Genomic DNA, 24209 nt, shown 5'->3' with positions numbered 1-24209 from the left:
GAGTCCTGATCTTCCTCCATAGACAAAACACCGAACCTTGACCCGGAACCCGAAGCTGAGTCCACTCCAGTCTCAATCCCCTTCTTAATATCCGGGGGTCTGACCTTGATCTCAGGAGCAATCTGGAGAGTAGTCATCTTCGTACTGATATCTGGTGAATGATTAGCATTAACATTAGCCCGTGGCTTCCTTCTCACTGGCCTCTTGGCAAGCATCCATGGGCCAAAGCTCCTTACTTCCCCTTGACTCTTCTCAGCTTCGCCTATGATAGGTTGCACCAACTCCTCCACGTCCTTTTTCGTGCTAATAATAATTATTCAATTTTCCAAAAAAACAAAAATTATTCATGAGTGTATATATATATATTCACAATCTCCTAATATGTAGGGTTTTTAAGAGTAATCTTCCACCACTGATTTTCCAGATGTATCAATTGGCTATTTTATTTAGTACAATTTTTCTTTTAATTTAAATGAAATAATATAAATCTATTTTCCGGATAGGGTAATTATATAAACGGAAAATAGAATTTGTTGAATCCCCTAAAAGTACAAATAAACAAAACTATAGAGGCATAATTGAAATATAATATCCTAACACGGGAAAAAATCGCGATAAGTCGACCCCATCGGCGACCCTCATATCTCCTATAAATACATGGCTTGAGTGAAGATAGGTTTGCCAAATTAACTAGCGAAGCAAGGCTTCTTAAGAAAAAAGAAAATTAAAATTCTCTGTTTCTCTTCTTCTCTCTCTGAAATCTACTTTCTGTACTGAAGGTTAAAAAAGAAAAAATGGCGGCAACAGCTAGCGGATCTTCGAGAAGAACCTCAAGCGGACCAGTAGTCCGACCTGCTTCCTCTTCCAGCGGTTTCTACCTTCCTCGCTCGTCTTCTTCGTCAACAACTTTCGCTTATTCCAGCTCCAGCTTTGCCTCTCGCTCCTCTACTTTATTTACCGGCGGCCAACACCACCACCAACAACTCAGATCTATATCTCCTACCCGTGTTAGTATGTACGGAACCACTCCATCTGCCTCTTCCGTTCGTTTCTCGCTTGACCGGCCTACCTCTCCCAACCGGTATATTTCTGCCGTCAATAGTCCCCGCGGCCAGCAAGTGGTGAGAAAATCAAGCACTCCGAAGAGGACTTGTATGTGCTCGCCTACGAATCACCCTGGTTCCTTCCGCTGCAGCCTCCACAAGAATTGCAATAATAATAAGCAGAGCGTAAGTTCTCCAAACACTCGATTAAACGCCCGTAGATCTGCTATGACGAATTCCTTGGTGAGGATTTGTGGAGTAGAGGGAGATTTAGTGAAAAGAGCTTTGTCTGCGTTGATTAGGCCTTCGTCTCACCAGCAAAAGAGGCGCGCGTCCTTCCAGCCACGCCCTAGTCGATTGTCCGTGATGTCCAAATCTGATGAGAGCTAGGGTATGTTTAAAACAACTCTTATTCGATTCACTGGCGTAAGTTTTCCGCGACGGAGAACTCGAATTCCGGCAAAAACTGTTACTGATCTGAGAAGCGCGTGCTAGCGCGTGAGATTCGGCAGTGGATCCGATGACAGGATTTTGATATATAGTTTTCAGTGTATATACCAAAAACAATATGTGAAAGAGTTGCAGCCATAATTATTATGAATGGCAAATTTCAGGCCTTGAAATTTATCTGAACAATATGAATTAATTAAAACTAAAAGAAGAGAAATCTGGAAATTAACTAAGCATTGCTCAGTATTCGTTAAGGCATCAATCACAATCAGCCATTTGAAATTGTTTATCAGTTACATTGGCCGTTGGAGATGACGTTTTCCGTTCATTTTAATTGTAGGTTCGTACATTGTTGCGCGCGTACATATTCATTGTATGACCTTACCCGTATACATGGCAGTTCCGTCGAGGTCGAGGTCGAGGTCGAGGTGAGTTATTTCTATTTCTTTTCCATCTTTTACTTTTTTTTTCACTATTTCTCTTTATTTTTTCTGTATTATTCGTTTTTTTTCTGTAGTATTGTTTGAAAGGGATCCGAGTTGGAGGACCATGGCGGGACATACCTGGACTGATTTATGGGAAATAATTGAGCTAAATGAGATGAATATGACTGGACCAGAAAAAAAAAGAAAATAAAGAAGAAAATAATATGAAATATTTGAAAAGATAATATAATTTAAAATTTAAAGTCACGAGCTTTTGCAGATTTGGTCACCTAAGATTATTAATAAAATAAAAATAGGAATATGCCCACAGTTTATGAGGTGGCCGTTTGGCTTCAATTTTTATGGAAGCTTACAAAAGACGGCGTGGAATAGTTGAATTTAAGTTGAACTGTTCTTGATCCGTCGGCTTTAGTCTGAAGTCCTGATTTCAAAAGGTTGGAATAAGTTGAAATAGTCTTCAATGGAAGTTTTAATTGTCAGGAAGGCCATTTAAAAAAAATCTTAATATTTTAAAAATATTAATTCAAATTATTGCTGAAATGTAACTTTTTTTTGAAGGAGAAAAAAAAAAAACAATTTTATGTTTTTTCTGTTACAAGAAACGGCTAAAGCCTCAAAATGTTATGAAAAGAAATAAGCAAACCTAAACAACTCTAGGAAAAATCAAACCATAAAAATTATGAAAGATGGAATTTTTGATGTCCGTAGACGGAACACTCATGATAACTAGAAGAATAAGTTTCTACGAAATTTGTCATCCAATTGATGATTTTATTGTCTTCCTGATAAGTATGTTGCACTACCACCTCCCAATCCCGAACCCGAAGACGACAACGCTCATTAACCAACAATAAAAGCCTAATGTGGGAAGAATCCTTAACAGTAAGAAAAGGACAATAACGAGGGAATCGACTTTAATGATTACACGCCTAAAACCATGTTTCTAGTCCAACTCCAACCGGAAATAGAACCCCAAAGCTTAGAAAGCACCGTATTACAAATCCCCAAGTTAACAACAAAGCCAAATAACCATTGTCGTTGCTATCTCGAATAACTCATTCTCTAGAGTCGAAACTCGTGATTCGTTTGCAAGCATTATCACATTTTATTTGACCCAGTTCGTTTTGGGGGACTTCCACCCTACAATAATTTCCTAATGCACAAGGGTCGATAAGTTTTTCAAAAATTTAAAAGTAGAAACAAAGTTAGTAGCTTGGGTCTGAAGGGACTCTGCATTACTCATATTAAAAATATTAGGCTTATCAAACACACACGATCATTTTGCTATTTCCAAATCCACCACAAAAATGTCACAAAAATAATAAGCCAATAAATTCCCTCCCACATAATATGCAAGCCAAGATTATTAAGAACCCAACTCTTAAAATTACCTCTATAAAAATCAGTAATGTACCTCTCCGGAATGAAGGCAGTCCACATGCTACAAGTTACGAGCTTGTGAGAAATCCCTAAGAATTTAAAGCGTATTTTCACACCCCATGGAATAATTGTAGGCCTCAGAGCTAGCTAAATGCCTTTTATAATGGTTAACATTAGAAAGAACTTTATCATGAAGAACTTGCCAGATAAAGTAGCGGACACGCTTTGGGACCACATCAAATGTGATTCCAAAAAAAAAACACACTCAGTTTTGATTGCAAGAGAACCCATCACTGAGCGTTGGAGGGATTAAACCTGAGCCAATAGAGAAGTTGTCCTTTGAATTTTGCGCCAAAAGAGAACGATCGAAGCCAAATGAAAGAGAAAAGTCAAGGGCAACATACCTTAGAATTGAGACCAGTCCCACCATCTGCCATCCACCTAGTAATTATTGTGGTGTTGTCAATACCTACAGTCTTTGGTATAGATGACTGAATTAAACTCACAATATGAACCAACATACTATTTTTAGACTTATGAATCATTCAATCAAAATACGCAAATACAATAATTAAAGAACTCATAAACAGAGAAATGAAATTGAATTGAAACTTATATTAAAGATGGTAGAAAATGTCACAACCTTACAACCAATTCAAAATTCATAATGAGATCTCAGTAGTTGATAAGAATTAAAGGAGAAAGACTGTCTTTTGAAACCTGTCGAATCGAACGGTCGTCTTTCCGAACTTGGAGGTGATGAAAACTTGAGGTTTGGCGGTAGACAGAGCTTTTGCAGATGAACAATGACAAAATGGATGAAAATCAGATGTGTCTCAAGGTGATAGGAAATTTACAAAATAACTCTAGATGTCTTGGAATGAATATCTAAGGTCTTTAAATAGGTCAAAATCAAATCATATCCTGCCTAATTCAAATATTTACAACAGCTATAATATCACAAGGAAAGATTGCTAAATTAATTTGAATTCAGAAGACGAAGGCAACAACATCAGCATCAGACTGCCAGCTCATAAAGCTGGCCAATTGAAAAGGGAGGACCACCTCCCAAGGGCCAGCTCATCAAGCTGGCTCCCAGCAAGGCACAATCTTCGAAATCTGGATGCAGTGAAATGCATTAGCTGAAAATCTCTGAAAATCTCCATGAAATCTCACAAGAAATCACATTAAAGCAGCACAAAAATCCATTTAATTAATTTACCAAAAATCCCATTAAATATCAAGTCAAATTGATTTTATGGAAATTGGATAAAAAATAAGCTTGGGATAAGGTGTGAAAATATCCCCAACGTTTATCTGTAGGAGCAATTTTACCCTTAACGTCTAAAATGGTGCAATTTTACCCTTAACGTTGGCAGCCAAAAGCAATTTTACCTTAACATTGGCAAGTTGGGTCATTTTCAGACATTATTATAAAAAAACAGATATTTTATTCATTATTCTGCACCAACTGCACGTAAGTTGATTCTGAAAAAATTTCATATTTTTTTGTGATTTAATAATAGAATTGGAGATTAATATTTTTAAATTCGGTAAAATATTCGATTTTCTTTGTCCAACTCGTACAAAATACAATATATTTTTTTAATTTTATTTTTAAAAAATTTCACGTTTAATCATATGTTTGTGATCTGTTACTAATTAGTGATAAAAATACACACATATGAAGTGTAGATGACAATATTCATGATCGACAATAATTTCTCCAATTGACCCAACTTGTTAATGTTAAGGGTAAAATTGCTAATGGATACCAACATTAATGGTAACATTACAACATTTTAAACGTTATGGGTAAAATTGCTCCTAGATGTAAATGTTAGGGATATTGGTGCACCTTATCCCAATAAGCTTTAATTAAATTTGACAATTTTTTATTGAAAATGACACAAATCCAACAAAAATATAAGTAAATTCCATCAAAGTTGGGTTGTAATGAGGTTAAGGTTAAGGGTATCAGAAAGTTTGTTACTTTTGGGTTGAGTGTCTATCACTAGAAAAAGTATTTACGATAAAATGGTATAAATGGTATTTCAACAAGTTATATAGGAAGAAAATGAGATTTTATTGCAAAAATGGATAATTTTTTTTATTATTTTTTATTTTATGTATGATCGAGATTGAGATTGACCATATAAGATAATAAATCGATCTAACAAGGAGATCAAAAACTTAGACCGACGGTTGGTCCTTTATTGTAAAGATGTGCTCGTTTACTTAACGTAACTTGCTTCCAAAACGAAATGACAAAACAGTAATGCTAGAACAAATGAGCGCACATTTGAAAAATTTTGTTCGGTAAGAAAGAAATAAAAACAGAAAAATTAAGGTTCAACTGGGTTTCCTAGATGAAATGAAAATGAGAAACAAAAAATGGAAAAAATGGTCAATTCTCTAAGGACACTCTTCATTGTTTACCATTTTAAATCAAAACATGTAGGCTTAACTCGGTATTAGGTGCAAAATTTATAACTTTTCATAAGCAAAAGCTCATACACAAATGTCAAGAAATAGAGCTTTTTGATGTTCACTCTTAGGCTCAAGTATTGCTCACAATTTGTTGGGTTCAATTTGTGCTTATTGGCTTTCTCAAACTCGAGTTTAATTTTCAAATGCCTTCAATTCATAACTTATCAGGCCAGTGGAATGGAAATAAGCATTTTAATCAAAATAGTGAGTTGACACTTAGGAATAAGATGGTTGAGATGGACCCAGCCGTAAGGCTTCCCTGTTTGGAACATGTGTTGTCATGAATGTAGTGCGAGCAAAAAATATGTGGATATTAATTAGTTTAACAGGATACAGAGTAGTCCTAAGAATTAGATGCGATGTGAGATACAAAGGCCATGATCAGAATCTTTGAGTCCATCTTACACAGTGCTCTCATTTACATTGATGATATCTTATTGGTCTCTAATATATCGAGACCCATAATAATAATCTTTTGGCCCAATTCCAACAACTTGTGGATAAGCATGAAATTATGATTTCTAAAAAGAAGAGCATAATTGGACAAAACCGAGTGCAATTTCGTGGCATGACATTCCAAAATGGACAGTATCAATCTGGACCCCACATTGCTCAAGAATTATTAAAGTTTCTTGATAAGAATCTTTCAATAAAGAAAATTTAGCAATTCTTGGGAATTGTCAATTACATCCAAGAATTTATTCCCTATGTCTCTGAGCACACCAACCGGTTGTCAAAGATATTGATAAAGAATGCCCCAACCCAGAGTCCTCCAAACTAAAACTATCCGGTAGCTTAACGTTGTGGCTCAGGATTATCCAACACTAAAAATACCCAGTACTGGAAAGCGTGTTTTACAAACAGATGCTGGTGATGAATATTAGGGTGCAATATTGGTTGCAGAAGTTGATGGAACTACTCATTACTGTGGCCATGTGAGTGCACAATTTTCAGATGCTGAAAAAATATTACCACACTACAATCAACGAGATCATTGTGGTAAAAATGGTATCAAGAAATTAGAATTTCATATTTCCGATTACCATTTTACTATTAGAATGGATAACTCATCTTTTCCAAAAATAAAATAAGTCTCTTCCTAACCAACTATTAAGACTTAAAAAGTGGTTTGCTAAATATGATTTCATGTGGAGCATATAAAAGGTAACCGGAACCTCATCCCTGACTTACTCTCTCGACCACAACCTTCCCATATTACCAGCATAATCTTTTTCCCTATTATCTTTATGAGATCCTCCACTCCTAAAACCTAATCATTCTTCACACATTTTTTCTCTTAGAACAAATTTCAAAAATCTCATTGAAATCTAAAGTTATGTAAGAAATTTCTTGTTTGTTTATTTAACAACGTTTCTCTCTATAAGGAATCTCCCTACTCCTCTAAATTTTTAGCAAGATTTCACGTTCAAGGTCTTTACCTAAAACCATCACAAGATCTCATTTCATCTTAATTATGGTGTATTTGGTGCTTAACAATATTTTATTCCATTTCCATTGAAATACTAGTGCTAGAGATGTTATATCATCTTGAATAAGACCAATAATGTGATTCTCTGCTATGGGCTTTATTAGACTGATATGCTCCTCTATCATGGTGGCGAAAATAACTATAAAAAATCATTGAAACACTCAAGGTTTGGGATAGTGCAACTACACATTTGTCAGCCCGTGTAATATCCATAATTCACAGGCCCTACTTCCAAGATATGCAAGGAAAGTTCTGAACTTAAAATGAAGCTTATGAATGGAATACATTTCTGGCCCTACTTCAATACACCAAAGGTAATGAGAAAATGATACTACATAAGTTCCTTTGTTGTTTTAGTGGATATGATCTCAAATAGCATCCAATTCTTAGCATTACTTTGTATCATGCTAAACCAATTAATATCCACCTATTGTCTGCTTGCACTCCATTCATGATGACATAACAACTTCCAAACAAGGAAACCTCATGGTCAGGTCCATCTCAACCATCTTTTTCCAAAGTGCCACCTCACTACTTTCAAGATTCTCAAGAGCCTTTTCCAGACTCTTTTCTAGACCCACAACAGATAAAGACAAATGGCCACGATACAAATCTCTGTATGTAGATATTGATTCAGATGATGAAAACTTGTGAAACTACAATCTCTCTCCTAATCGCCACATATGAAAAGGAATTTCATACTATCCATTTAATTTTGCATGTACATAATAAAATGTCTTTTTAGTGTGTTATGATGACATTTTCACCTTATATTTTCTTTTTTGTTTTTTTTAAAGTTAATGGTGTGTTATTAAGATGTTTTAGTTAGTGGTTTGAGATAAGATGTTTTTTTTTTTTTGTGAAAGGACTTTATATAAGGAGTCCTTATTTCAAGTTGTAAACCAAGTTAGTCACTGTGAAATAAAAAAGTATGGATTTCTAAATATCATTGTCTTTCTAAAGTATTTTTTTTTGCAAGTTTAATTTATCATATCAAGTCTTCTAATAATGATCATAGTTTCTAGTCTTTATGCAATAAAAGAACCGTATCATGACCATTGTGAGTAGATGTCTTCATTTAGGTGTGAATTGATAAGCCCAAAAAAAAATCTCAAAAGCTGCCAAAAAAAAAAACTCAAAAGTTGGTTCAATAACTTCTCTACAGTCTTGAAGATGTAAATGTTGAATCTTTTTACTTAGAATAAGATGAAGCAACCCCTGAGACCATCTTTATTCTTGAAGATTATATAAATTCTTCTTCATAAGATTCTGATGATGCCTTTTCAGTTCCTAATGATTGGGTTTCCCATATATTTCCTTCAGTCATGTTCATAAAAAAGCCTTAATCCTACCTATTCTCCAGTCAACATTCACCTCATATTCTCCAAATATGACCGACCAATTTTTGTTATAGGTCCAGGACAGGCTCTGGACCTAAGCCGGGAGTGCGACGGCCTAGGGTCCAGGGCTGGAGGGGGCCCCAAAAAAAAATTCTAGTTCTAGGTCTATATATATAGATATTTTTTTTTTTGTATTCATACATATTAACATCATTTAGGCTTTAAAGCATTCAAATAATTGGTATTTTAGACTTAAAAGTGGTCCAATTGACTTTTTGAATATAGGTTCAGAGTTAATATAAATAAATTGTGAAACATTTTTTTTTATTTTGTGTAAACAAATATATTTGGTGAATGTAAAAATATGTATTGTACAATCATTAATGAAATACTTTTTTGTTTATTATTTATAGAAATATAGTTTAAAGTTCTACATACAATTGTTTTTGTTAAATGAACCCTTATTTTTTTATTTCGTTTGGACACATAAATTGTCACGACCAGCACTATATAGGTCTTATGGATATTGATGTCATGGATAACCTATCCATCTTGCCTAACACCTGTGGGGAAACTCATTATGAGTATTTCAAAACTGCTGATAGACAAGTGTTTGTATGCTAAGTTTTTATGTAATTTACTATCCTAGGTTTTATGAGTATATATACCTTTTTATGTGTTTATAGAGGTTAGGGTTCACCCATTTATCAAATTGGGGTTTTTTAAAATACTTCAAGTTATATTTAAAAATTATCTTTATTAGTTCAAAATCAAAACTTTCGTAACTTCTTCCTTTCAATCCCTCTCTCTCCATTAAAAAAAAACTCTCAACCCCTCTCTACGTTTAAATTTTTTTTTGTCATAACTTTAATTGGAAATCCCAATTTTTAAAATACTTCAAGTTATATTTAAAAATTATCTTTATTAGTTCAAAATCAAAACTTTCGTAACTTCTTCCTTTCAACCCCTCTCTCTCCGTTAAAAAAAAACCCTCTCTACGTTTAAAAAAAAATTGTCATTTTTTTTTTGTAGGAAAGGAAAGGAAAAAAAGCAAAAACCAGCCCAAAACCTAACCGGGATTAGCCTAGGAAAGCTAACCCCCACAACATCCTCCAAAAGTAAAGAAAAAAGGAACTCAGGAGGAGAAGAGAAGGTTGAGACTCCCAGCATCCTCTTATGGCCCTCCTCAGCAAGGCGGTCCGCCACTCGGTTCTGTTCCCTGAAGACATGGCAAAAACTGACGGTATCAAAGGAAGAACGAACCCTTCTTATCTCTTTAATAAGATTCTGGTTATTTGAACACATAACATTATTATCCGAGATCATTCTGATAGCTTCTAGGTTATCAGATTCCACAATTAGCTTCTTCAAGCCCAGATTTTTAGCAAGCCTGAGGCCAGAAGAGATCCCCCAAAGCTCAGCAGAAAAGGAAGATCCCATACCCAGATTCTGAGCAAACCCAGACACCCAAGCACCACCATCATCCCTCAAAACCCCTCCTACAGCAATTCTACCGTCATTTAGACAAGAGCCATCAGTATTCAACTTCACCACCCCTTCCCCAGGCCTGCTCCAGCCAAAGAGATGAACAACATTCCTATGGATAAATCTAGCAAGGATATCCTCTTTGAAGCTATCAGCAATGGAACAAATCTTTTTAGAGAAGAAATCCAACATATTAGGATTCACAACAGTTTCTTCTCCAAAGATCTCGACATTCCTCCACTTCCAAATCTAGTGACAAACAACATCAAAAAGGATAGCACCATGCTCAAGACCTGCCAACAACTTCCCACAAACACCATCCATAAACCAGTCATGCTCAGAATGGGACAAGAAAGCAGACATCAACTAGTTAAGGAGAACTTCCCTCCACACATCTTTACTTTTAGCACAATCCCTCAACACATGGCAAATGGTTTTCTCATGCCCTCTGCATCTACTACAAGCACCAGACTCCATCAAATGATGCCTTTTTCTCTCAACATTCGTAAGTAACCTATTTTGACCGTAAGCCACAGGAAACTCCTAATACAATACGGAACTTTCAAAGCCTAAATATTCTTGCAAGTGACAGAGAGCGGAGCCTCCACATTTTGATAAAAGGCCTCGAAAGTAGATTTAAAAGAGTACACACCGTTGTTCATTAAAGACCAACAGTGATTATCCCTATCATCCTCTTAGCATCTAATTTTAATTCCCCTAATTTTGAGGAGAATTTCCAGACTAAGGTAAGAGTCGAACCTCGACCAAATCCACTCCCCTCTGAATCCACCACATCAGCTATTCCCCAATTACAAATCTCAAGAGGCGGCGAGGAGTTACACACCTCTAATAAAGGCTTATCACCAATCCAGATGTCATTCCAAAAGCTAATTGCTCTACCATTACCCACCGACCAACCAATCCCAGAGCAAAACTCTGAAAACACCTCACTAAGACCTTTCCATAAAAAAGAACAATTGATAACTCTCTCCTTAGGACCTCCAAAAATCCTATCCTTTCTATATTTCCCACACAAAAGGCGAACCCAAAGAGCAGACGGAAGTTGCAGCATCCTCCACAGAAGTTTCATTAATAACACTTTATTATTGTCCTTGGCTTGTCTTATCCCCAAGCCTCCCATATTCTTAGGTTGACAAACCTCTTTCCAAGGAACGAGGTGAATTTTTTTCCCTCCTCAGAGTCCCCCCCACAGGAACCGACGATTGATTTTATCCAGATCATTAAGAACGGCTTCAGGCAACCGACAAGCTTACAAAATATGATTAGGTGACGCACTATTGACTGATTGAATCAAAGTAAGATGGCCTGCAAGAGAAAGAGATTTTGCTTTCCAGTTGGTACATTTACTATTAGTTTTGTCGAAAATCTCCTTAAAAGAAGCTTTAGACACTCTCTCACTATGGAGGGGAACCCTTAGATATTAACCCAAAGAATTGGTCAGAGGGATACCAAAAATTTCGCTCAACCTCTTACAAACTCTTTGATCCATATTTTTAGAACACAACATTCGAGACTTATGGATATTAAGCTTCTGACCAGAGGCAGAGCAAAAACAATTAAGGATATCGATAATCACCCCAATTTGTTCCTCACTGCCTTCCACAAAGATCATTACATCATCTGCAAAGAACAAATGGGTAACCGGAGGACAAAATTTATTGACAGAAACCGGATGGAAATTCCCATTTTCAACAGCTTCTTGGATAAGATGAGTTAATCTTTCCATTGCAATAACAAATAAGAAAGGGCTCGTAGGATCCCCTTGGCAGATTCCCCGGGAAGGAGTAAACTCCTCCGACATATCCCCATGAATCAAAACTTGAAAAACAGGAGAAGAAACACAAACCTCAATTAATCTCCTCCAATTATCCGGGATCCCAGCTCTCTTCACACTATCAACAAGAAAACTCCAGTTAATCCAATCATAAGCTTTCTCCAGATCCAGCTTGAGAGCCACAATACCCCTCTTACCCTTCTTGACCTTCATAGAGTGCACCATCTCCTGAGCAATAACCACATTATCCATCATCTGTCTCCCCTGGACAAAACTGCCTTGATTCTGGCTAATAATATTAGGGAGAATACACCAAAGTCTATTAGCCACAATTTTAGTAACAGTCTTATAAAGCACATTACACAGACTAATAGGCCTCATTTGAAAGAAAGAAGATGACTTCTCTACTTTAGGAATCAGGACCAGCAGAGTTTTATTCACAAGACTAATATCTTCAGAACCATTAAAAACGCCTTTAACAAAACTATAGATACCTGTTGAAACACCTTTTCACAAGATTTTGATTTGACAAAATCATCCATGACTAAGAGACAATTAAATTTAAGTGCTTTATTTTAATTGTACTAATCCGTTTGTTCAATGTTGAGTATAAATATAAATAAAGATAAAAATAAAAAGCAAGACAGGACGAAGTCAGTATGAGATGAACAAAACAAGCTAAGTGGAATAAAGGTCAGCATAGAAGTCTAAAGTATCAAGCTGAGTGGAATCAAACTTAGCATCAAAAGACAGAGACATAAACGCCCAACAAAGAGAAGCGAAATAAAGCTCAGCATAAGAAGCCGCAACAACAACTGTCTTACGAAGCTGAGCTGACTACAAATATACTCAGCTTAGAAATTGTCGAAGACAAAGATTTACGCAGTAGAAGCTGAGTGATTCCTCAGGACAGCATGAAAGAGTAGTTCGTTAAAAGACAATGATTACCGCCCCTCTGTACCAACAATTGAATCCTTGGAAATACGCAGAAGACACATTCCGAGATGTATGGGTCAATGGATTATTGGTAAAAGACAACTGGCACAAAAAGACAAGCCTGACGTCTGAAGGAAAACAGAGAAAGGGAATGGCCGGAACAGTCTGAAGCTGACCAGAATCTGTCCCCTAAAAGAGCCATTTTTAACATCAACGGCTAAATCATTTCAAAATGATCCAACACAGATTTTCCCCTATATAAGGACAATCAAACTTCTTGGATCATTGCCGATTCACAAAAAGAAAAGTACAAGAGAGAAAAGATACAAAAGCACTTAGATACAAAAAGAGATCTTACACCCATCTTCTATTCTTTGTGTAAATGCTAGAGTGATTACTTGTAATCTTCTAAAGTGTTCTTTATTTGAAAAGGAACAAGTGTTTATCAATTGTAACATTGAGAGCGTTGTGCTGAGTGTTTGGTTGTAAACATTCAGTGGTAGAGAAATCTAGGTGCTGGGTTGTAGCACTTAGTAGGAGTTGAGTAGACGAATAGAGGAATGTACTCTTGCATATTCAACTACCTTGTAATCGGTTTGTGCTCTACCGTTAAAGAGCTCAGTATTGGATTCAAAAAGCCTAGAGGATTCTGGGGACTGGACGTAGGTAGAGAGGCCGAACCAGGATAAGTGATACTGAGTAATCTCTAAACTCTCTCTCAAAATATATATATATTGCATGTGTTGTTTGACATATTTACTCAGCACATAAATTGCCTAAATTGACTCTGAGTAAATTAAGGTGCTGAGTTAGAAGTTGACCTCTTAAAGCGTCAATTCTTAACTCGCAAGCTTGATAGCCTTAGACAAACATCTGACTAAAGCTGTTTCGCACTAAGCTCGCCCAAGCTAACCAAAAGCTAAGTTGACCAATTCATCTAAAACATACAAGTTAGCATAAATAATTAACGAAAAAGTTATATTAGTTCCTAACCCCCCTGGAACTAATTACATGGGACCAACAAGTGGTATCAGAGCCTAAGCTCACTACTCAAAGATCTACCAATCTTGAGCTGATCCCAAAAAATGGGTGAGAATAGCACTCGTTTCCTTCCAGGAAACCAAACAACACAGATACTCCCTGAGGGATTATCAATCACTAGACCTCCCTTATTCTTTGGGTCTAATTATACATTCTGGAAGAATAGAATGAAGAACTTTATTCAAGCCACAAACATGAATGCATGGCTTGCAATCATTCAAGGTCCACATGTGCCATACAAAACTGTTAACAATGAGAAAGTTGTTAAGAGTGAAGCTGAGTGGACAGAGGATGATCTTAAAAAATTACAAAATAACGCTTCGACTATAAATATGCTTCACTGTGCGTTAGATGTTGCAGAATACAATAAGATTTCAGGTTGTGAATCAGCACATGAGATTTGGAAAAAGCTTGAAGTGACCTATGAAGGCACTAGTAAAGTTAAGGAGTCAAAAGTCAATCAGCATATGAGACTCTACGAGCTATTCGAGATGAACGAGAACGAAGACATCTCTGAAATGAACTCAAGATTCACAAATATTATAAATGAGCTTAAAAGGCTTGGAAAGAACTTCACTGAAGAAGAACAAGTGAAGAAGATCTTGAGAAGTTTACCTAAGAGTTGGCAAGCAAAGAAAACAGCTGTAAAAGAAGCTCAGGACTTGACTACTTACAAATATGATGAGCTGATCGGATCCCTGCTGACCCATGAGATCTCTATGAAAAATTTTGAGGCAAAAGAAAAATCTGATGATAAGAAACAGAAATCTCTAGTGATGAAAGCTGACTCCACAGAAGCTGAGTCAACTGATGATGAGGAAATAGCTATGTTCACTAGAAAGATGAAGAAGTTGTTCAGAAGAAATGACAGGAACAGCAAAAGGCCATACAAAAGAGGTGATAGGTATAAAGCTGAGCCAAGTGACAACAGATATAAGAAAGAAAGCTCCAAGTCCGTCACTTGCTTCGAGTGTCACCAAACTGCGCATATCAAGTCAAGCTGTCCTAATTTGAAGAAAGAAAAGAAAGGAAGCAAAAAGGCAATGGTGGCAACATGGAGTGACAGTGATGAGTCAACATCATCCAAAGCTGATGCAAATGAAACGGCAAACATATGCTTCATGGCAGATGATGCTGATCACTCTCAATCTGAGCAAGCTGACCTCTCTGATGAAACTGACCAGGAGGAACACAACAATGAGGTAACATCCCTACTTTTGCTTAGAAACGAAATGGTAAACACCTTGGGTGATTTATATACACTAACTAAAAAGTGTAACAAGAAAATCAAATCACTCAACAGGCGGTGTGACGAGATTGAAGAGGTCAAGCTGAGTGACCTCAGATATCTCCTCCAAGACAATGCAGATTTACATAGCAACATTCAAATAATGCATAAGTTTGTCACAGAGGTTCAATCTGAGTCAAAGAAACTTAGAAAGGATGTTACAACCTTATAGAGTCAAATAAAAGGCTCAAATGGAAATAAACCCCATGCTGAGTACGCAAGTACTAGTCAGCATAAGCAGTTCACTCAATGTGAATGTTGCGGGAAAAGGGGACACACAAAAGATGTGTGTTGGTTGATGGGTCCCCACCTAAAGTTAGAGATGGGGACTCACTAAGGGATAAGTGTACCCCGTCGTTATCAAGTAATAAATTTCTGGTTTAAGTCCAGGTTATCGTCCACATGATTTATTTCTGCAAGTATCAAGCTACTCGATCTCGGATGTTATCTAGGCTTAGGGGGTTTTGAGTTTGGTTTGTTAATTAATCTACTCCTAGGTTGAATTATGCTAATCCTAGCTAAGTTATCTAATTCTAACTAAATTATTCTAAGCCTAACTAAGTTACTCTACCCCTAATTGATCTTTCATTAATGAAACTATTCGAAGGAATATGGTATGAACGATAATAATAAAGATAGATTATCAAGTCTATTGAATAAAGACCTAATCTGAGTCACTTATATTCAAGGCGATTAACCCTACTTACCCTCCTGAGGTTCCTAGCGCGTGATTCCCTAAGGCCGAAACTAGGTCTAAGGCTCAGTAAATTGGCGCTTAATCAACTAAGAGGTTGTCAATCTCCTAGGCTCTGACTAGGTCAGATTCAGCTCGCAATATGTGCCTACTAGATTTTAGGGCTTTTGAATGAGTTAAACCAATTGAATAAAGCGTAAGACAAGAATTAGACAATAAACATAGAACAAAACAAGAGCTAAATTATTATTAAAGGCGAAGGTAATTGTCACAAGATACAATAAGTCAAGTTCGGCAACTGTATCAAAGAGTACAAACATGGAAAGATAAAAGGAGATACAAAAAATCCCTTTCAGGGAACCTGTTTACTCTGCAGCCGGCGACTTGATCTTAAGGACGGACCTTGATAATTCCTCGGTAGAAAGCTTTGAAGGAGCTTCAATGGAGTTTGAGGAAGGTGGAGAAGATGAAGAGGAATTACAAGGGGAAAGCTAAAATAATTTACAAAAACGAAAGATGTTTAATTTACAATTGAAAAACCCTATTTATAGACGCATCTCGGGCCTCGTTTTGACCTAATTTCGTGTCCTTGTTGGTGTAGGAAGACGTGGGGCCGAACGTGGCTTCGTGGGGGCGGAATTGGTCTTTTTGACCAATTCCCGCAAGTCTGCTCGCCGAGCAGGCCCCTGCTCGCCGAGCAGGCGCCTGGCGGCCTGCTTGCCGAGCAGGCGCCTACTCGCCGAGCAGGCCTCCAGGGGCCTGCTAGGCGAGCAGGCACAGTGCCTGGGCGGTGCCTGGGCGGTGCCTGGGGCGGTGCCTGGGCGGTGCCTGGGGCGGTGCCTGGGCGGTGCCTGGGGCAGTGCCTGGGCTGCTCGCTGAGCAGCGCCCGGGCTGCGCGTCGATGCTCAATTTGCCCGAAGCATGCTCGATCCGTGCCGAGTGACTTCTATACCCTTTTTCGTCCGAACTTACACCTGCACATGCATAAAAACTCCAGAAAACATTAGTCCAAAAGCCAAATTGATCCGTCAATCGCTTATTTTGAGCAAACGCTTCGTTTGGTGCGACTTTTGACGGACCAATTGGCTTCAAAAGATAACAGAATTCTAATATGCATGCTATTTCGGCCGTATTTGCCTAAATTGATCACAAAACGAGCCTAAACGACGAAAAGTAAATAGAACGTTTCCAATTTCTAACTAACTCACACAAAAGCATTTAAATGCGAGAATTGCTCGCTTATTAACCAAATAACTCTAAAAACCGTCCTAAAACCGTACCCAAAGATAGGGGTTTTTTACCCCTATCATTGGTTCAACAAGCGGATTATCCAATGCGACTTCTGCGGAAGAAAAGGACATACCACTAAGGTATGTTGGCATGCTCAACATAACAATGCTGACCACACTCAGGATCACCCTCAAAGGGTAGTTTATTGTGACTTATGTGGTAAAAATGGCCACACTATAAAAGTATGTCGTCACAAACTAAAATATGACTTTGCACCTGTTTATACTAACAAGAAAGGACCAAAAAAGGATTGGGTACCTAAAGATGAATAGTTTAAAATGCAGGTCAGCTTGACATGCGTGGAGAAGTCAAAACTTTGGTACATAGACAGCGCATGCTCAAGGCACATGACAGGTGATGAAACACAGTTCATCACACTAGAGCTTAAACGAGGTGGAAGTGTAAGCTTTGGAGACAATAAGAAGGGTAAGATAGTCGGCTCAGGTACTATCGGTAGTAACCCAACTATTGAGTCAGTCTCCCTAGTTAAAGGTCTCAAATACAATCTGCTAAGTGTAGCTTAGCTTTGCAAGAGAGGCAAGAAAGGTTGTATTTGATAATACCAAGTGTCAAATACTCGAGGGAAATACAAATGAATTAATTTTAACTGCCCCTCGTGTAGAAAATGTGTACATGCTAAATTTAGAAAAACAATTTTCCAAAAACATATGCTTGGTGTCTAAAGAGGATAACTCCTGACTATGGCATAGAAGACTTGGGCATGTCAGCATGGACCTTCTTGCCAAATTAGCTAGAAAGCAATTAGTTGAGGGATTACCCAAATTAAAATTTGAAAAAGATCAACTGTGTAAAGCTTGTCAGCAAGGCAAACAAACTAAAAAGTCATTTCATAGTAAAAATATTATCTCAACCAAGAGACCATTGGAATTACTACACTTGGATCTTTTCGGACCTATCCAGCCACTTAGCTTGGGAGGTAAGAAATTTTCCTTAGTCATTGTAGACGATTTCTCTCGGTACACTTGGATCATCTTGCTGAGTAGCAAGGATGAGACATTTGAGATGTTCACCACATTGATTAAAAAGCTTGAAATTGACAAAGACCTAAAAGTAGCTCATATTAGAAGTGACAATGGTGGAGAATTCAAAAACCAACAGTTTGACGAATTCTGTGAAACCAGTGGTATTGACCACAATTTTTCTGCTCCTAGAACACTTCAACAGAATGGGGTTGTTGAAAGGAAGAATAGAACTATTGTCGAAATTGCTAGAACCATGCTGTGTGAAAATAGGCTTCCAAAGTACTTCTGGGGTGAAGCTGTCCACACAGCATGCTATATACTGAATAGGGCTCTAGTAAGACCTATACTTAAGAAAACCCCATATGAACTTTGGAAAGGACGAAAGCCCAACATTGGGTACTTTCATGCTTTTGGGTGTAAATGTTTCATATTCAATACAAAGGACAATCTTGCAAAATTTGATGCTAAAGCTGACGAAGCGATCTTCTTAGGGTACTCAACAAACAGTAAAGCATATAGAGTCTATAATAAACGAACTCAGGTTGTAGAAGAATCTGTTCATGTTGAGTTGGATGAAGCTGACCCTGCAGGAAAGACAACTCAGCTCACTGAAGATGAACCAAGCTCAGCTTCCGCTGATCAAAATGGAGCCTCTGTGTCATCTATACAAGGGCTGACCAAAGGTAAGCAAGAAGTTGAAATAACATTTGCTGACCAGTCTATTCATGTAGAGATTATAGAAACACCTCTTCCAAGCGACACAACATTGCCCAAAGAAATAAAAATCCCAAGAGGACATTCAAAAAAGTCCATTCTTGATGGTACTGACAACAAGCTGATGACCAGAGATCAGCTTAGGAAATATCTCAGCAATGTTGCATTCGTCTCAATGCATGAACCAAAGAACTTTGCTGATGCTGAGCACGATGAATATTGGATCAATGCCATGCAAGAAGAGCTTGACCAATTCACCAGAAATGAGGTATGGGATTTAGTGCCTAAACCTAGGAATCAAAAGCCTATAGGAACTAAGTGGGTTTTTAGAAACAAACTAGATGAGCATGGAAACGTAGTTAGAAATAAAGCTCGACTTGTAGCCCAAGGCTATAGTCAGCAAGAGGGTATTGACTATGGAGAAACGTTTGCACCAGTTGTTAGGCTAGAAGCTATACGTATACTGTGTGCCTATGCTAGTTTTATGAATTTTAAATTATACCAAATGGATGTCAAAAGTGCATTTCTTAATGGTGTTATAAACGAAGAGGTATATGTTAATCAACCTCCTGGGTTCGAAGATCCAAAATATCCGAACCACGTTTATAAACTCAAGAAGGCCTTGTACGGCCTGAAGCAAGCTCCAAGAGCTTGGTATGAGAGGTTGACCAACTTCCTGCTAACCAGGAGCTATGTCAGAGGAAAAGCTGATACAACCTTGTTTATTAAGAAAAAGGGTAAACATACCCTACTTGCACAAATATATGTAGATGATATAATATTTGGTGCTACTGACGAATCTTTGTGCAAAGAATTTAGCAAACAGATGCAAACTGAATTCGAGATGTCCATGATGGGGGAACTCAACTTCTTCCTTGGACTCCAAATCAAGCAAGGTAAGAATGGCATCTTCATAAGTCAGTCCAAGTACACCAAAGAGATGTTAAAGAAATTCAGCATGGTAGATTGCAAACCCATATCAACCCATATGGGTACTGATACTGTCCTATGCAAAGATGAGAAAAGTAAGTCAATAGATAGTAAACTCTATCGAGGTATGATAGGTTCCCTACTTTATCTCACAGCTAGTAGACCTGATATACAGTACTCAGTATGTTATTGTGCGAGATATCAAGCTGACCCCAGAGAATCTCATCTAACGGCTGTAAAAAGAATTTTTAGATATTTGCAGAGCTCAATTGATGCAGGTCTATGGTATCCAACTTCAAATGACTTCACACTTATTGGATATACTGATGCTGACTATGGACGAGATAAGCTAGAACGTAAGAGCACTTCGGGAGGATGTCATTTCCTTGGAAGCTGTCTAGTATCTTGGTTCAACAAGAAGTAATAATCTGTAGCCCTGTCTACAACTGAAGCTAAGTGTGTGGCTGCTGGAAGCTGTGTTGCTCAAGTTCTATGGATAAAGCAACAGCTTGAGGATTATGGAGTGAAGACTGAAACAATAGAGATCAAATGTGACAACAAGAGTGCCATTGATCTGTCCAAAAATCCAATCTAACATAGCAGGATGAAACATGTCAGCATAAGGCATCACTTCATCAGAGATCACGTACTAAAATATGAGATCAAGCTGACCTATGTGCCAACAAATGAACAACTTGCAGATATCTTCACCAAGCCCTTGGCACGTGAACAATTCAACATACAAAGGGAAGCTATCGGTATGTCTAATCCCCTTCAATAATTCAATAAGTGAATGTTGAGTGATTGCCATGTTAAGTGAAAATTTGAACGTTGTGCAAATACCATGCTGAGTAAATTAAGTAACTACTACTTACTGAGCTTGAAATGTAGAAAAATCACCCAATACTGAGTTGACATACATATTGTGTGATTATCCTGAGTAGGTACATATACTGAGCAATTATCATATACTAAGTTGCTTAGAAATAGGAAATTCACCTAGATAGAACTAGGCTCTCAATATCACAAACGGTTCACCTTCTAGGAAAACCGCGCTAAAACCCACTTGCACCATTAAATGCCAACACGTGTAATAAATAGCACCTGGAAAAGGCAAACAAATTATGAGACCACCCATGCGCCGAAAATGTCATAAATGACAGAATCTCTGTCGGTTCAACGCCCCAAGGAAAAACGGCTAGTTCAATAAATAGGGCCGTTTTAGATCCATATAAATAATGGAAGAATTACTCCTCAAATCTCCTCATGTGTAAATCCTTTGGTATTCAGAATCTCTCTCTCTCAAAACTTCCACAAAAATCTCTGAAAATGTCCAACACTCAGAAAATCTCCGATGAAAATTCTAGCAAATTGATCACCGATGAAAGCCCTAGATCTGTTCCTCAATCTAACCTAACTCCGAGCAAACGCCGTCAAGCTGACCCAGCAAGCTCCTCGAAACAAAAGAAACCCAAGGCTAGAACCATGGTAAAGGTTCACACAAAAGTCAACAACCTGAAAGTCCTAAAATGCCGCTGGTTCTCCCCCAGCTTCATCACCGCTGAAAAGCCATTCTGTGAATGGATTGAGAAGAACGAGTGGACAGGCCTCTTCTCTCTCCTTGGAACCACATACCCTCAGATGGTTAGGGAATTCTACTCCGGTCTCCATGTTGATAAGGACGATGCTGACTATCTGGAGACGCACGTTAAGGATCACAAGATCGTAATCACTCCGTCCTACTTGGCAACCTTACTCGACTTGCCTAACAAAGGAACCGAGTTTAGAACAACAAAGGAAAATGTATCAATGGAACAGCTTGACCAGATGAAGGGATTCTGCAAACCCAAAAATCATAAAGGAGAAATACCCAGCACTAGTATGGGGCAAAACCAGAAGATGGCGCACTACATATTGACTAACTTCATCTTCCCTAAACTCAACTCAGCCTCGTCTGCTTCCAACTTTGAGCATTGCTTTATATGGCACATTCTAACCTATAGCCCACTCAATATGCCTGTGTTTCTGGTTGGTGCACTTCAACATGGAGGTAAGAAACTTCGACTAGGTTCTTTAATCACCAAAATCCTTGAAGATCACAAGATCGAGACAATCACTGAGACTAAGAGTTTGGGAACAGAAATAACTGCGGCTCTGCTATTTGGGTTGTTATTCAACCAACCTTTAAAAGGAGTTGAAGATGCTGAGGAAGATGAGGAAGAAAACGATGCTGAACAAGAAATCAAAACTGAGCAAGAGGCAGATGATGCTGAGCCAGAAGTTGAACCAAAGGAAGTTCCTGCCGAGTCCCCTAAGGCAAAGAAGAAGAGAAAAGCACTTGCAACATGTGCAAAGGATATTGAAACTGTGCCCAGGAAGAAGCGGGCCATGACTAGAGGAAAGAATGTTGATGCCGACCAACCTCAGGTTACACCTAAGTCAGCAGAGAAAAGAAAAGGGCAAGCTGAGCCCGAAGTAGAAAATGAAGAATCCCCAGAACAACCACTCAAGAAGAAAAGTCGAAGTTCTGGGTTGAAAATTGTTGAAGCTGATCCCATTGATTGGGTTGTGACACCCAAATCTCACTGCACTCAGAACATTGGGATTGATCTTGAGAAAACTCCAGTTGAGCAAGCTGATGAAGGGGAAGAACAAAGACATGATAATACTCAGCCTACTGTTGAAGAAAAAGATCATGCTGAGTCGGATGATGTTGAGCAACATCAGGAGGTACATGCTGGCCAAGAAGAAGAAGATAAACAAAGTGAGGATCTGGTTGTTGAAGCCGAGGTTGAGGATATAAATGTTCAAACTGACCTTTCACCTCCAAAAACTAAGTCCCTCAAAAGACTGAAAAAGAAAGCGTTTAAAGCTCCTCTTATTGATCTTTTGGCAGATTCTCCACCTTTGGAGCAACTTACGGATCTATCCGATATCCAGTTCGAGTATTTTTCCCACCATGTTGAGTCCTCTCCTAAGGAACCGTAGCAAAACCAAGCCTCTGTTACTCGTACTGAGGAACATGCCAAGACTCCACAGAATCCAAATCCTACCGAGCAAGAGCTCGAAGATCCAGCCACTCAACACGGGGAGAAAACTATTGATCCACCTACTAAATTTCAACCTTATGAAGACCACTCAGCTCCTGATATTGAACCACATCAAGAACCAATTACTCAAGCTAATAAGCAGCCAAATCCACCACCATCCAGCTCCACCTCCATTCCTGCGTCTGAGCCAAATTCCACTGGTCAATTTGCATATCTTTGTGCAACTCAGTCTGGTCGTCGCATCATAGAAACTGCTTAATCTCTTCTCCAGGAGTTCACCACTTCTGATGCTGCTGGCTCTGCTCATCCCGAGTCACCAAATGTCTCTGCCATCACTCAGCTTCTTACTGAAATTAAAGGACTCAAGGATCTTATCAGTGTTATGACCTCCGTCCAAACACAGCAACCTAAGCAAGATCACATAGCCAAACTGACTGAGCTGCTACTTCTGATGATAAACCACATGAACTCCCTTGAAGATAAAATCAACAATCTCTCTACACCAAATCCAGGATATGCAACTTCGGCTGAGTTAGATCAACACTTTGCCAAACTGAGAACAGAACTGCCCAACCTTGGGACAACAGTTACTCCTGAGTATGCCACATCTGCCGAGTTGCAAGAATGTTTTGCCAAGCTGACTGCTGATCTCACTTATACACGTGAGCTCGTTTCCTCCACTTTTCAATGTACAATTGATCAACTCAGTGAAGTCGTGAGTCTTCTCAATGTCAACAAAGCTCAGATGGATGTTGACCCCATCACCAATGATAATCTTTTACAAGGTATTCTGCAGGACATGCGCATCGACAATGCTCAATGCATCTTCTATGACTCTGCCCTACTAAAGATGTATCATCAATCCTTTTCTCAGATTACCAGCTCTCTTACTTGGCTTAGTAAGTCCCATGAATGCATTATCAGCCTGATCACTGGGTCAATACCAGTTCCTCGACAAGTTCGAGATGATTGTGTTCCTGTGATTGATGGCTTGAGTGAAAGCACAAAGAGATTACAGCGCTATTAAAATGTTCCATCCTCTGCTGCGAGAAATGACACCTTTGTCTATAAACCCGATGCTGGAAAAACGGGGGAGAGAACTCAAGATGGAACTCAACAAAGGGCAGGTACATCAGGGAGCAAAGAGAAAGGAAAGGGTGAGAAAGGAAAGGGTAAGGCTGTGCATGAAGCACAAGTGAATCTAAAGAAGAGAGACTAGTGAAACTTAAGATTTTCTATTCTGTAGGCACAAATATTTTGTATCCAATGAACTTTGTCTTTCATTCTGTCCAAATGCCATGCTTATCAATGCACATTAACCTAAGCAAATTGAACAAACAAATACTCAGTATACATAACAATGAA

At 38.2% G+C, this 24209-nt stretch overlaps 1 protein-coding gene across 2 annotated transcripts; it reads left to right on the top strand.

Moving 5' to 3' along the window:
* Window positions 1-693: 693 nt before the first annotated feature.
* Window positions 694-2183, top strand: LOC136203214 (uncharacterized). Of its 2 annotated transcripts, XR_010674748.1 has the most exons (3): window positions 694-1434; window positions 1834-1921; window positions 2011-2183. XR_010674748.1 is itself a non-coding variant. In XM_065994315.1 (2 exons), exon 1 carries the CDS (start codon window positions 795-797, stop codon window positions 1431-1433), a length of 639 nt encoding a protein of 212 aa, XP_065850387.1. In that variant the 5' UTR covers window positions 694-794; the 3' UTR covers window position 1434; window positions 1834-2183. The 2 variants fall into 2 exon arrangements, 1 of the variants encoding a protein (XP_065850387.1); XM_065994315.1 differs by having other exon boundaries at window positions 1834-2183.
* Window positions 2184-24209: the final 22026 nt, after the last annotated feature.

This window comes from Euphorbia lathyris, chromosome 8, assembly GCF_963576675.1.
Source record: "Euphorbia lathyris chromosome 8, ddEupLath1.1, whole genome shotgun sequence".
In the NCBI taxonomy this organism is placed as follows: domain Eukaryota; kingdom Viridiplantae; phylum Streptophyta; class Magnoliopsida; order Malpighiales; family Euphorbiaceae; genus Euphorbia; species Euphorbia lathyris.
The sequence above is the reverse complement of the archived record's forward strand: the minus strand, read 5'-3'. Positions and strand labels throughout refer to the sequence as shown.